The 15,819-nt window shown below is 41.5% G+C and overlaps 1 protein-coding gene across 1 annotated transcript in view; it reads left to right on the forward strand.

The window, feature by feature from the left end:
* The first annotated feature begins 1,892 nt into the window (after positions 1 to 1,892).
* The window catches only part of Adss2 (adenylosuccinate synthase 2), a 30,222-nt gene continuing 16,295 nt past the window's right edge, over positions 1,893 to 15,819 (forward strand). The window contains exons 1-4 of the mRNA XM_038349370.1: positions 1,893 to 2,195; positions 12,415 to 12,517; positions 13,199 to 13,267; positions 14,520 to 14,570. Of these exons, the coding sequence (XP_038205298.1) occupies positions 2,013 to 2,195; positions 12,415 to 12,517; positions 13,199 to 13,267; positions 14,520 to 14,570 (406 nt within the window). The 5' untranslated portion in view covers positions 1,893 to 2,012. The remainder of the gene's footprint in view (positions 2,196 to 12,414; positions 12,518 to 13,198; positions 13,268 to 14,519; positions 14,571 to 15,819) is intronic.

The raw sequence follows: 15,819 nt of genomic DNA on the forward strand, positions 1-15,819 counted from the left end.
ATAAGCAGAAACAGTAGGCTTGCTTTCCGTGGTTCCAGCTCAGAATCTAAGCAGAGGCTGGCCAGGTTAGCATGTGAATAAGAGAAATAGCAAATGCCAAACTGGGTTTTACGGACTCTCCAAAACCATGACAGTATGCCCACATTGGGAGACAGTACACAGAATACAATTCCATTCCATTTTTATTTGTTTGTAATGGTGGGTATCAAATCCTGGGCTTTTTTTTTTTTTCTTTTGGTTTTTCAAGACAGGGTTTCTCTGCAGCTTTGGAGCTGGTCCAGGAACTAGCTCAGTAGATCAGGCTGGCCTTGAACTCACAGAGATACGCCTGCCTCAGCCTCCACCACCCGGTTTAATCCTGGGTTTTGCACCTGTTAGTAAGCAATCACCACTCTACACTAGGGAGCTACCAGTCCTTTAGTATTAGTGTTTTTTCAAAGCAATTTTTATCAGAATTTGATGTCACAGTTAATTTGGAATGCAGTGAAAACATTAGATCAGGACTAGAGAAGCGGCTGAGCAGTTAAGAGCGGTCCTGCAGCACTCGCTGCTCTTCCAGAGGATCTGGAGTCTCTTCCCAGCCCCTATTATCACGTGGCTCACCACCACCCATACTCCAGCCCTCTTCTGACCTTCATGAGCCTGTGCACACACGCGCATTAAAAATTAATATAAAACCCACATTAGATAGACAGTAGGCCGGCGGTGGTGGCGCACGCCTTTAATCCCAGCACTCGGGAGGCAGAGTCAGACGGATATTTGTGAGTTCGAGCTCAGCCTGGTCTACAAGAGCTAGTTCCAGGACAGGCTCCAAAGGTACAGAGAAACCCTGTCTCGAAAAACCAAAAAAAAAAAAAAAAAAAAGATAGACAGTAGGCATACTCTAGAATCAGCCACAACTGGAACACTAAAGGTACAGGAAACATATAGGCTTATAAATCTGCAAAGAAAATGCTCAAGGTACCATTTCGAGCCTCATTAGAGCACGTTAAGTCCTACATAAAAGTGTGAAGGCCTATGGGGAATAAAACTCAGTGGTAGAGTATTCGGCTCAAATTACAAGATTCTGGATTTGATTTTCAACACTTCCAAAGGGTAAAAGTGGGCGGGCAAAGGGGGGGGTAGGGCGGGTGGAGGGATAGAAATTCTTCTGTAGAAAGGATGTATTTTACTTTATAAAATATGGTTGTGGGGATTAAAAAAAAACCCAGGTGCATTACGGATATGACGTAGGCAATTGACTCATCTCTGTGCCTCAGGTACTGCAAAATGAGAAGAGTCAGGACTTATCTCTCGATTTCCTAAAGTCCTCCACTTTCACTGCTTTTGAGCTAGAACTTTAGCCCCTTTGTCAGTTCTAAACGCATTCGGCTCCGTTCCAGCTTCCGTGTATTTTTTTTTTGTTATTTCCGTTTGTGCTTTGTAAGGGTACTTCGTCCCTTAGCAAAACCAAGTCTTTAAACAAACACAGAAAACAAAATTGGCTTTCACAGACCAAGACAGACAGACCGTGACACCACGGCGCCGAGCCTCGGCCGCCTCACAGCACTGTATGCTGGGAATTGTAGTCCCACACCCCTCACGCCCCTCACGGCTCTCACGCCCCTCCGCGCCTCTGGAGTTTGAAAGCCCCAGGAGGGGCCGGTGGGCGGGCCGCGGAGGGCGGAGCTCTCTTAGCCCCGCCCCCGCTCGCCGCTCTCGCGCGGTTCGCGGCTGAGTCGCGCGCCAGACCGGAGGAGGGGGTGTGGCCTCGGCCCTGGGGTGGCGGCAGTTGAGGCCGCGGCGCCTGCGGGCGGTGCTGCGGCTCCGGCCTGCGCGAAGTGGTCCCGCCCTGAGCGGGCGGCGGTGCGCGGGGCGGGGCCTGGAGGGAGGGTGGCGGCCCGCGGGGCGGGGGCGGGGCCGGCCTCTGGCTCCTTCTTCCTCCGCATGTGGCTGGCGGCCGCACAGCAGTTGGCTCCACGTTCTGCTCGCCCGCCGCGTCTCCTCAAGGCTCCTCTGACCTGACCGGAGCCATGTCGATCTCAGAGAGCAACCCGGCCGCCGCCTCCCTGCCCAACGGCGACTGCGGCCGCCCCAGGGCGCCGCCCGGAGGGAACCGGGTGACGGTGGTGCTGGGCGCGCAGTGGGGCGACGAGGGCAAAGGGAAGGTGGTGGATCTGCTGGCGCAGGATGCCGACATCGTCTGCCGCTGCCAGGTGAGGGGAGCCGGGCCCTGGCGGGGGACGCCCGGGCGCGGTGAGGTGTCACCTTGAGCTGCGCCCCTTGGCCCGGGAGCTGCGGGGGAGCCCCTGCCCTGGAGCCTCGGGTGGCGCTCCGGGTGACTCTGGAGGAGCCTGGAGGATGTGCGACGCTTGAGCTGCATTTTGGGGTCTGGGGACCGGACTGGCTGTTCGCTGCGGGGCGGAGTGGAGGGGGCTGCCGCCCGAGGCCTGCTCCCGACTCCCGCTGTGACCCGGTGAGGACCCGGCGAGGCCCACCCACCGGGGTGGCCGAGGGAGGGTCCTTTCCCTCAAATTCCCAGAAACCGAGACTCACCACTGCCCCACCTGCAGGCCCCGGCACGCAGAACCGCTCCTCCTTCGGTCCACTTTGTTGACATCAGATTCCGCTGCGGAGCTTTGGGACTGTTTTGGGTCCTCTTTTTTTTTTTTTCCCTTTGTATCCCTTAAATTATATTTAGGGGAGATCTTTTTTTACTCATTGGACCCTAAAAAAGGAATCCGCACTCCGTTGAAAAGTGAGTGTGAGCAAGTAGATGCAGATTTCAGATTGGCTATTTAGAAATATTTACAATGTTCCGGTAACAAAAAGTTGACTTTCGGGTAATCGAGTGCTTCCTACCCGGAGGCACGTGGTTTTCAATGTTAGCTTTTTTTTTCTTTTTTCCTATTTGTCGTTTGCTTTGAAGCAGCCTAGAGGCGAGGCCTTGGTAAAGGCTCTCAGAAAACTATCTCCCGGCTTCAGAGTTCAAAATAGATGAGCATACCCGTGTTCAAAAGAAGATGTAGTGTTTGCACTTGACGGCGGCATGTTTAGGTTGTAAGAATATTTTTTTCCTGAATGTGCATGGTTTTGTGTCTTGATGCGCAGTTGGTTCTAGGTTAGGCGAGGGACCTGGTGGAAAGCTTTCTGCTTAAAATTGAATCCCATGCAGAAGCAGGTGTGTAAAAAGCTAGACGCTGTGGCTTGGGCTATCTTCCTTTTAATTGAGTGCAGAAACGTACCCTGTCTGTTTTTTAGCCGAGCTAACCATGGCATCAACTAAGGCGTTCCCACCCATTCTTCCTTTTCACCTGTTTCTGTTCCTGCACCTTGTCTGGCAGCATGCATATTTAATGGTGCTTTCAAAGGGGTTGGCGTGGTATTCTGACTCACGTTGCCATAGGAAGTGCTCCAAAGCAAAGCCTTTACCATTTCGTGTTTAAAATCAGGTCTTGTGCACTGGTTTGAAAACTTAGAAAAGTGCCTAAACTCTTGGTGGTTAGAAGGGTGGGTTTGAGGCCTACTTGGCTTTTTACTTGGAAGTAGTTCACAGGTCCAGCTGTAGTGTACATTCTAAGGTTGTAGCCATTGCAGTATTTATCCAAAAGGTTCTCAGTATAATGTGCCTTTAAAAAGTTATAGGATCAGTTTGTAGATTGAAGGTGTTATTATGTTACCAAGAAAGTGTTCTTAGGGAGGTCATGTATCAGGCTGATCTGATGTCTTTGGAATGCCCAGAGATATGATTGGGGAGTTACCTGAGGCTAGTGGAGAAATAAGTGATCAGTCAAACTTGCACACTTATAAACTTACGACTTACATGATCCTTACATTTTTTGTATTTTTTAAGAGCCCACCATTAGGATTCTTACTATTCTCATTAACTTCAAGTAGATAAAAAATAGGCTTAAGCATTTCATTTTGGGTTTTGTTTTTTGTTTTCAAGACAGGGTTTCTCCGTGTAGCCCCGCATGTAGACCAGGGTGACTTAAAACTCAGAGATCCACCTACCTCTGCCTTCCAAGTGCCCCTTGCCACTGGGACCCTCTAGCATATCTCTTTTGTGATTCATCTTGGTAACGGTAGCTTATTTGACTAGCACTAGTAACCCAGTGTCTACTTAATGATTGTTAGTTCTAGGTTGTAACTCTGAAAACAGTGGAATGTATAGAGAATGGAGACAGTCAATTGTAGGAAAGGAATTTTGAGCCTGGACCAATTTGAGTTTATTTGACAAGTGGAGTGTTAGCCATCAAGAAGAAAATTGTCATTTATAGGCGAATGGTGGGGTTGGAGAACATTATATTAATAACTCAGATTTAGAAAAAATATGGCTTCTTTTCTCAAACAAAGAATCCTAAAAAATCATGAAAATAGAACTATATGGGAAGAGAAAGGGGATTGAGTCAAAGAGGCTGACGACTATGAGCAAAGTACATGAGACACCTGTGTGAAAGTGTTGTATGAGATCTATCATTTTGTTTAGCTGCTGTATGCTAATCAAGTATACATTAAAAGAGGTTTATATTAATAAAATGTATCCCTTGTTATTGTCACACACCATTTCTCCAGAGTGTTTTATATATGTATATATAAATGCACCCATATTTCAAATAGAATCACAAAATAATTCTTTCACATATAAAATGTAGCTTGAAATCTAGTTTTAAAGGGGAAAAGGGAATGAGTGATGGTTCCTAACTACTATACTTTTTTTTCTTTTTTTGGTTTTTCGAGACAGGGTTTCTCTGTAGCTTTTTTAGAGCCTTTCCTGGAACTAGCTCTTGTAGACCAGGCTGGCCTCGAACTCACAGAGATCCGCCTGCCTCTGCCTCCCGAGTGCTGGGATTAAAGGCGTGCGTCACCACCGCCCGGCTAACTACTATACTTTTTAATAATAATAATAAGATACATTTTGGGGGAAAATAGGTGCGAAGCTAATGACATTTTTGTCATTGGATCACTTAAGGCCTGTCTTCCAATTCAGGATCATAGATATATAAATGTGTAGGCACTCTAGACTCATAAATACATGTATAGGACTTGAATCAAGGGATGATCATCACTGCTGTGCTGCCTTTAGTTTTAAATCAAAAAAAATTTTAATGGAAAGAAGGGTAAGTAAGAGGAGCAGCTGCAGACTGATGATTCATCCAGGAAACACCTATTTTGTATCTACAGGACAACACTGAGCTCTGCAGTGGAAATGCCAGACTGTCTGAGCCTGTGCCCACAAGAAACTCCTAGTCTAGGAAACCACTGCTGTGTAAACGGATTTGTTGCCAGGGCAGGGCTGAGGAAGGTTAGGTAGCCTGTGGAAACAGGATACAGCACAGAAGTAGCTTGTTAGTAAACCTCTTACTGTTCTCCCCCAGTAAGTATTAGATTTGCTTCCTTTATTTTGTTGAGTAGAAACTACAGAGAGACTGGACTGGAGGTGTTTGTACCAGCCTTATTTAGTGGTCTTAGAGAAAGCAAGGTTGGTGATCTAGGTTACCTTGGCAGCAATGGTTTGCCTAGGTAAAACTAGATGGTGGAATTGGTGCTTAGAGTCCACACTTCTTAACTAAGACCCTTCAAGGCAGTGCTGTTTCCTGCTTTCATTGTGAGTTGTTTCGTAATGGAGATTTAAGGTAGGAAACAAAACCTGAGGCTGTCACCATTTTCACATTTGTGTGTCTGAAACTGAAAATGACCGCAGTGGTGAATGCCTTCAACTCTCCAAAGATTGCCCAAGCACTTGGACGTCTTTGTTAAAAAATAATGCAGATAGATACCTTTATGTATTTTTTTGTTTGGTATATCTGGTTATGTTGAATAGTTTAATCAGTGTTCTACTAGTAACTTAATAGTCAACTTTGGAATTGAAATTAGTGATTGAAAGGGTGCTTATTGTTATAGGTTAACAGGTGTGTTAGGTTTGGTGAAACAGTTCATCTGGAAAAGTGAAGTTTCAGTACCAAGAAAGTATCTGACAGTAACCTTTGACTCAAACTACCAGGTTCTTAAGTTTGAACATTAGACAAGGTCATGGGTCTGAGGCCCTGTGACTTATAATAGTGTCCATGTATGCAAGCCATAAAGACAAAGAGAGCCAGACTGTTTCCCTTAGAAGTCTGAAAAGAGAGAGCCTCTGGGACTTGTACATGAAATTGTTTCCTTGGCACGGGCTTTTGCTGTTGTAAAAGAAGATGCCATTATTTTATGCTCATAACACCCCCAAGAGGTTGTCTTCATCACCACAGCAGGAACTCACTTAAAGGTTTAAAAAGAGGGGAGTAACTTGAGGGAATAGAAAGGTCTAATACATTAAGAATGGAGTCATTTTTGCAGGTTTGATTTCATTCCCTTTTAGTCCAACGTGTCCTGTCCCAGTCCCCATCTGTCCCAGTTCCTGTCCTCATCTCCTCTTCCCTCTCTCCCCCACACACCCTCTCCCCGCCTTTTAAACTTTCCCAGAACCTTTATAACTTCAAAATTAGAAACTTAGATTTATCAGCAATATTTGGTTTGAATTATAGTGTAAAGTTGAACTTGGTGGGTTCTGGTTTTTAGAGCACAGAAAGAAAAAAAAAATCCAAAACACTTGTCTTCTGAGTTCTTTAAGATCCAGTTAGGGAAAAAGGGTATTCATGGAAAGTCTGAGAACAATTACAAGATGACTAAGTATTGTTATTGCATCCCTATATCCTGCACTGCCATGCTTTAAAAGTATTGTCCTGGACACCATAGAGATGTTATTAAAATTCAGCATTTAATCTTATTTATATTTTTATTGCTAGAGCAAGATGTGAACATTGAGAGCAAGGGTATACTTACCTTGTTGTAATGGGCTTGTTTCCTGAATCATGTGCATTCTTTGTTACAGACTATAGACAGAAACTGTAGTAAGCAAAGTCAGGATTTGTCTGATGGAGGAGAGTGGCCAGGGCTGCTTCTGGGATCTATCTCAGCAACATTTCATGGGTTCTAGCACTTTAAATCCTGGCTTTCTGATGCTGATTGGTTCAGGTTGGATTACTGTTTGTCTGGATCAGTGCTGTGGCCAGGGGCATGTTTACTTCAATTTGTAAAGTAAGGGGGAAGAAGGGGACTTGAACATACTCTTAATGCTGACCTGAAGTTAATTTCGTATCGTGTCGTAGGAGACTGCTCATTCGTTACCTGGACACCCAGACCTGAATAATATAACCTATATTAATTACAACACTGCTTGGCCAATGGCTTAGGCATATTCCTGGCTAACTCTTATATCTTAAATTAACCCATTTCTGTTAATCTGTGTATCACCACGAGGCTGTGTCCTACTGGTAAGGCCCATTCTGGTGTCTTTCTCCTTCAGCAGCTACATGGTGTCTCTTTGACTCTGCACTCTCTCTATCTCTGTTCTGATTTCCTGCCTGACTTTACTCTGCTAACTATTGGCCGAAATAGCTTTTTTATTAATCAATAGTAATAAGACATATTCTTAGCAGATAGAGGGGAATCCACATCAGTATGGGAATACAAGACAGAAGAAAACACCCAGAAAATTTGGGATTGTTCTTGTTCATAAAATATTTTTCAACAGTCTGTTGTACTTAGACTCTTCTTTTCTGGAACAAATGTTTTTTGGAGTCAAATTTATTTCAATTCTAGAAAAAAGAACAGTGAAAATTACCTATGTATTTTTGTAAAGGCAAAAATATGATTCATTGGAAACTTTGCTTTTTTTGCTTTGAAAACATGGAGTTTTTCTTCTGAGGTTTTTTGTTTTTGTTTTGTTATAATGTTTAGTTTTTGCACAGCTTTGTGATGTGCTATCCAAATTATTAAGAAGCTTAACTTAAAAAATATTTATTCTTGCTTATTTTTTGAGTCAGTCTTACTCTGTGGCACAGGCTGGCCTGGGATTTAATGATCCTCTTGGCTCAGTCTCCTGAATGCTGAGGTTGTAGGCTTTTGCCATAATGCTTGCCTAAAATATTAATTTACTCTTTTTAGAGTTGTTAATTTATTAATATAAGTGCTTTGCATGTATGATTGTGTATCACTTGCGTTTCTGTTTGATGCCTGTGGAGGTTAGAAGAGGTCATCAGACCCCTTAGAGCTGGAGTTATAGATGGTTGTGAGCAGCTGCATGGGTACTGAGACTCGAACCTAGGTCCTCTGCTAGAACAAATACTCTTAGCTGCTGAGCCATCTGTCCAGCTGCCTTAGTTACTTTATTGCTGTGATAAAACACCATGACTAAGGCAACTTGTAAGAGGAAGCATTTAATTTGGTTTATGGTTTTAAAGTCCATTACTTTTCAATTTAGCCTCAGGCAAATTCTTAGTATAAGGGAAAAAGCAGCCATATTCTTTGCCAAAGTTTCACAAGGATGTTCTCTAGCTCAGTTGCTGTTATTGTTTACCCCTGGAACCTCTTGAGCTGGGCATCCACATACAGTCTATATAGCTGTCAACAGGATTCTACTAGGATGGCCCATTAAGCTCTGCTCACAGCATCCGACTGTTTTCCTAGTCCAAAGTTGCAGAGTCTTCCCACTTTCTTCCAAAAGCACATGGTCTGTCACAACAGTCCACTCCCTGGTACCAATTTCTGTCTTTGTTACTTTTCTATTGCTGCAATCATACCATGACCAAAACATAATTTCTGTCTCATGGTTTCAGAGAGTTAAGAGTTCATGATGGCAAATTGAAGGACCAGCTGAGAGCTCACATTGATCCTCAATCATGAGCAGAGAATAATAGGAGTCTTACTCTATTTTTAACCTCTAAGTTTGCTCTAGTGACATACCCCCCCAACAAGACCACACCTCCCAATCCTTCCCAAACTGTTCTACTAACTGGGTACTGTTAGGAATATTTCTTAACACGAGCTCCCTGCCCACACAAAAATTCCCAATTAAGCTAAATCAAAACAAGCCAAATTAAGAAATATCCAGGTTTAATGGGAGATCTGCACTCTCGGGTGGCCCTGAAGGGGAACTGGGAAGCCACATGAATGTGACGACCCCCCCCCCCCCCCCCCCCCCCCCGAGGAAGAAAGGAAGACCACTGGAGACCACATGTTCTTCTTTTGGGAGATCACTTAAATACCCTGGGGAGTGGTCCTGACCTCACCCCCAGGGAGGGGTCAGGACCTAGCCTGCTGGGATTTGGAGTCCAGACCTGGCCTGGGGGCTGGGATACTCCAAACTCTGGATATAGGGGTGACAGAAAATTGGAATGGTAATTATGACATTCCATTTTTCTCTTTGGGAAAAAAGGGCGTAGACTCATCTGGCTACTTCCTGTGGGAACGGGGCGGCGTAGGGAAGGAGAGAGCCAGGTGTCCACGTTAGTGAGAGGTGTGGCTGGAAAGGCATCCCATGAACTGTCATCCCAGAGATGGCAGGCATCTAGGAAAAAAAAAAAACGGTTATCACTAAAGATGAGTGTGCTAGAATGAGGAGCAGGTAGGTTGTTTCCAGGTACTGGCTATGACAAACAATGCTGCTATGAACATAGTTGAGCACATGTCCTTGTGGTACGATTGTCCTTTGGGTATATACCCAAAAGTGGTATTGCTGGGTCTTGAGGAAGGTTGTTTCTTAATTTTCTGAGAAATCGCCACACTGACATCCAAAGGGACTGTACCAGTTTACACTCCCACCAGCAATGGAGGAGTGTTCCCTTTTCCCCACAACCTCTCCAGCATAAGTTGTCATCAGTGTTTTTGATCTTGACCATTCATACAGGTGTAAGATGGAATCTCAGAGTTGTTTTGATTTGCATTTCTCTGATGACTAAGGATGTTGAACATTTCCTTAAGTGTCTTTCAGCCATTTTAGATTCCTCTGTTGAGAGTTCTCTGTTTAGGTCTGTATTCCATTTTTTAAATTGCATTATTTGTTCTTTTGATGACCAATTTCTTGAGTTGTTTGTATATTTTGGAGATCAGACCTCTGTCTGATATGGGGTTGGTGAAGATCTTTTCCCATACTGTAGGCTGTCATTTTGTTTTGTTGACCGTGTCCTTTGCTTTACAGAAGCTTTTCAGTTTCAGGAGATCTCATTTATTGTTTCTCTCCACCTTACTGTGTTTTAAGATTAATTTTTTATGTCTCAGTTTCCCCTGAATGGCACTTAAGGAAATCCAAGACTATTCTGGATATTTTCACCATATTCTCATATACAGCTAAACTTAAATATTTAAATTGAACTGACGATTTAAAAATGGTGGCTGGTATTTCAGTGAGTAAGCTTTGCAGCATGTGACTTCTGGTCTTTTATTATTGAACTTTCCGGCCCAAACTGCATATTAACTTGGACAAACTTAAGGAATAAACTAATTTATCTCCCTTAATTATTATTCATAACCATCTGCCTTTAAAAATGTATATGACAGTTTTCATCCGTAACTGTGATTAATGTTGTCATTACTACCTGACATGGTGAAACATTAGCTAAGAAAGTAGGCTTTTGTTACACAACACGAACATTTTTATGTAGTAATTATAGTAAGGCAATTCTTTAAACAAATCATGGCCACTTTTCAGACAGGGTTTTGTGTAGCTCAGGCTGACCTCAGACTCACTATTGTAGCTGAGGATAACTTAATTTCTGGCTCTTCCTGCCTTGGTTTAGGATTATAGGAGTGCACCACAACACAGGATGGACTTTTTTTTGACATTTATAAACATTTATTCTCTTGAACTGGAAAAGGCTCACCCACACATTGTACAGCTTTGCAAAATTACACAGAAATTGAAAATAAGACTCTTTATTCATAAGTGCAGTGAGTCTTTGATGTCTGGTAATTTTCTGTAAACAGTGTAAACAAATTTAAACCACTGATGAAGTTTTCACAACTCAGCAAATGCATTTTTTTCTTTTTTCTTTTTTTTTTTTTCTTTCGAGACAGGGTTTCTCTGTAGTTTTGGAGCCTGTCCTGGAGCTAGCTCTTGTAGACCAATCTGCCTGCTTCTGCCTCCCAAGTGCTGGGATTAAAGGTGTGTGCCACCACCGCCCAGTTGCAAATGCATTTTCTTAGGTGACAAAGCATTCAAAGAGAAGAATTCAGATGAGTGGCATTTAGTTATTGGAAGGACACTAACTAAAAAATGGAAGAATTCTGCGTAGGAGGAATCCTATTTCCTTTTAATCTAAGTGATTTGTTTAAGAGGTATCGAGAACCTAATTTACTTCATACTTAATGGCTGGATTTTTAAAAATGAGTATTCTGCATCTACAATGTTTCTGACCCAGAAGTGTTTCAGATTTCAGGCTTTTAATTTGTGCATGGGATAGAAGCTTCGTGGTGTGGAATTTTCCACTACTGGATCATGTGATACAGCATTTCAGGCTTGGGGGCTTTGTGAATTAGCAAAGAATGTTCAACCTACAATAAGGAACTGATTATTTGTCTCAAAGTTACCAATACATTGAACATTTAGTAAATATTTATTAAATTTAATAATAACAATTTAGAATTAAACAATTTTAGTAATGACAAATTAGAATTTGGGGGGAAACTAGGAAATGTTAATGTGCTTCATATTTTAAGAGATCTGTTTTTCTTGATATTTTGAGATGTTTTCTGAAGCACAAAACTTATGATTTTTAGAAAGAATGATTGGCCTGTGGGCTAAAGAGATGAAAATCCAGATAAAAGTTGTGTTAGTTCAAAAAGACTAACTTACAATAAGTAACATGCTTTTGGAATGTAATGTATGTTTTAGGATTCTACCAGAATGGTGATAAATTGTTATGAGTGTAATAATATATACCAGGAAGTTTATGGCAGTATTGTTCATAATGACAGAAAACTGGAAACAAATCACTTTCATTGTGGGACCAGTTTAATTATTGTATGTATAGCTAAAAAGAATATAAAAGAATGAAATGGTTTTATTTGCAAGGTTGTGGAATGGTCTTTAACATTATTAAATAAACAAATGTAGTTATCTGTCAACAGATATTTTATTCATCCATAAAGAAGGATGAAATGGCATTATTTGCATATATAATAGCCTAGAAACATGAAAATTGATGATTTGGAAAAAGGAACTGGGTGGGGAAGAGGAGGTAAAGGAAGTAAGTGAATATAGCCAAAATATATAAGCTTGAAACTTAGCACAGTGGGTATGCAATGATCCATGCCCTATATAGGGCCAGAGATACCTACAAACTAAGTGGATTGAGCTTTTACCCTTCCTCTCTTAAAAAGTTATGTGACTTCCTGTATCCCCAGAAACCTGGATTCATCAATTTCTTGTTCCTTTCAGAGTAATCCCTCAAGTGTACTATAGCATGGAAAGAACCAAATGATATTTTTTTAGTAAATTATATATATGGCAGACATTTGGATTTCCTTGGGTTATATTGCCATCTAAGTAGGAATTAGTTAGTTAAGCTATTTGCCATACTTATTATCAGCCCAATTTCTTCCTTTATTTTGTTTCAGGGAGGAAATAATGCTGGCCACACAGTTGTTGTAGATTCTGTGGAATATGACTTTCATCTTTTACCTAGCGGAATAATTAACCCAAATGTGACTGCCTTCATTGGTGAGTGTTTAAACTGAACCTCTTTGGAACAATAATGGTATATTTTCAATATCAAAACTGACTTCACTTTTACCAACCAAAGGGTCCTTGCCACGTCACTAATGTTGGCCAAGATACCTTATAGGACAGAGCCACCAGGCTGCTTGTTCCTCTTTGGGTCCCAGGGTGTCACTTTGCAAGGATCTGTGCATGTTGTAGTCTTTATTCCATAAAGAAGCTCTGATCATTAGGTCAGTTCTCCAAAGAACTAAGAAATAGTTCATTCTAAATTCTTACAAATAATAATCTGATGATTTGTATTTCATTGTTTAAAAATGCTCATAGCACACTAAACTGATTTTTGTGACCACAGCATTGTGTGCTTCTGAAAGACATTGGTCTAGACCATGGCCCAGCTACACTGTTAGCTTCTTTTGGAACAGGATTCACTTGTTTCAAAGATATTCCAAGTTGTTTTCAATGTAATTTTAGTATTTTATATCCCTTATCATTGATATGTTACAAACTTTGAATGATTTCTCTAGTAATTCCTTAATAAAATGAAGTGACTTGTTAATAAATGTAACTTGTTCTTCTGTTCAAAATAGATGATCATTCTACATGTCTACATCTTAACATTTATATGTATGTCTATATTATAATTACAGGTGTTTAAGGTGGAGGATTGTTTGTTTCTTTTAGGAAATGGTGTGGTAATTCATCTTCCTGGATTGTTTGAAGAAGCGGAAAAAAATGTTCAAAAGGGAAGAGGTATGAATGAACGAGTTTAACTGTAATGTGTTATTTTCATTAACTGTGTTCTCATTGACTAGTCTTGCCGTGCACCCTTCTCTGTGTGACTCATCACACTGAGAGAGAATGAGTCTACACCTTACTTGCTGAATCCACTTTTTTTTTTGTTTCTTTGTAATGTTTTCCTTAGACTGTCCCCTAAACCAACTTAGAATACATTTTTACACGTCAAAAACAGCTGCGGGGGAGCTTACTAGTTTTGGTTTGTCCTTGAGTATAGCACCTGCTGGAGAGGCCACCCCTTAATCTATAAAGATTCAAATTGTGGATATTGTCAAAGGTAACAACAGATTCTTATTTTATTTTATTTATTCTTAGTTTTTTGAGGCAGGGTTTCTTTGCATAGCCTTGTCTGTCCTGGAACTCACTCTGTAGAGCAGGCTGGCCTCTAACTCAAGATCTGCCTGCTTCTGTTCTCACTGGCTTTAATTTATTTTTATTTTTATTTTTATTTTTTGTTTGAAACTTAACTTTTTTGTATTGGGGATTGAAGCTAGGTGCCTGTACATGATAGGCAAGTGCTATATCATGGGCAACTTTCCTAGCTCCTAAACCTGACTTTTATATCCAGATATTAGTTTTGAGAGCAGTTTATCCTGAGAACATGTATAATTTATTAATTTGGTAATATAAAGGAAACTACCTGTTTGAATTTGTTTTGTCTGTTCCTCTCTCATTTCCCCTTGTTTATTGAATGATGGAACCCAGGTATGAATGCAAACAGCTTATAGTTACATGGGGTGCTGCATCTATTTCATTATCATTCCGTATCCTACGTCTAGTAATCTCCAATACTCTGGAGAAATCATTGTTTTGTCTAGTCACATTTCTTTGTAACTCTCTCTTGGGAAGGGTGCCATTATTAAAACCAATTTCCTTCTTTTAAATTTCCAAATGGTATGTACCCAATCTCCACACCTATGTCCAGCTCTTTGCTTTTGGGGTTTCTTAGGAGTATTCATGTGAGTGTGACTGCCTTGAAACAGGAACTGTTTAGAACAAAATACTTGGAGATTAGAGCATGAATGAGCTTGGATATTAAGAAAGCCAGTGACAGCCTTGATAAGCTCCATGCATCTTCCCGTACAGAAGTAAAGATACAAACATGAATGCTTCAGTAAAAACACTCTTATAAAACATTCTGTTCATAAAGAAATTAAGTCTTAAAAAAACCAAAAATGTTTGATAAAGTGTATCTTTTCTCTCCTAGGTCTAGATGGCTGGGAAAAAAGGCTTATCATATCGGACAGAGCTCATATTGGTATGGAGGCCGTATTGTATTTATTTATAACTGCCTTTTAATCAGTGTATCAAGTGTGAAGGCATTTAGAAATGAATTTTTAGTGAGGAGCTGCGGGCAGCATCCCGCCACCCCTCTCCTGGCCGCCTGGCTCACGCACAGCTAGCTTATGCCCCGAAATAACAACACACAAATTGTATTTTTTTTTTGTTTTGTTTTTCGAGACAGGGTTTCTCTGCAGCTTTAGAGCCTGTCCTTGAACTAGCTCTTGTAGACCAGGCTGGCCTCGAACTCACAGAGATCCGCCTGCCTCTGCCTCCCGAGTGCTGGGATTAAAGGCGTGCGCCACCACCGCCCAGCAAATTGTATTCTTTTAAACACTGCCTGGCCCATTAATTCCAGCCTCTTACTCACATCTTGACTAACCCATATCTAATAATCTGTGTAACACCACAAGTGGTGTCTTACCGGGAAAGATTCAGCATGTCTGACCTGGCGGCTGGCTTCATCGCATCTGTCTCACTGAGGAGAGGCACGGTGGTCTGACTGAGCCATCTACCTCACTTCCTTCTTTCTGTTCTGTCTACTCCACCCTCCTAAGGGTCGGCCAATCAAATGGGCCAGGCAGTTTCTTTATTAGTCAATGAGAATCCTCCATCATGAATTGACTCTTATGTTCATTTATGGATTGTAGTTGAAGTAAAATGCATAAGATCTTGTGTGTGTGTGTGATGGCACACGCTTTTAATCCCAGCACTTGGAGGCAGAGGCAGGTGGATCTCTGAGTTCAAGGCCAGCCTAGTCTATAAGAGTTAGTTCCAGGATAGGCTCCAAAACTACAAAGAAACCTTGTCTCAAAAAAAAACTTTTTTGAAAAAAACTATACTGAATTAGCATACAGTTTTTTTTAAATGAATGTCCTCTTTTCCATTACATTGTTCCCATAAGGTTCTTAATCTATAAATCTGTAAAGAGCAATTTTGTGCTATTGTTGAGCATTTTTATATCACTAGTATCCTATATGATTTGTTTTTAGTGGCCTGCTTATCCTTATTCTATACTTGATTCTTCAAAAGCTATTGGTATGACTATATACAGCATTTAGAATACTTGGATATTTTCAAAAACTCAAAGTAGGATTCTCTATACAAATGCTTTGTTCATCACTTTGTCTGAGAATGCAGGTTGCATATTGGGGGAATTACTTCAGTGCTTTAGACTGCCAGGGCGAAAAGGAGGGGTGCTGGGGTAGATGGTGCAAAGTGTCAGA

Source organism: Arvicola amphibius, chromosome 12 (assembly GCF_903992535.2).
Source record: "Arvicola amphibius chromosome 12, mArvAmp1.2, whole genome shotgun sequence".
Classification (NCBI taxonomy): Eukaryota; Metazoa; Chordata; class Mammalia; order Rodentia; family Cricetidae; genus Arvicola; species Arvicola amphibius.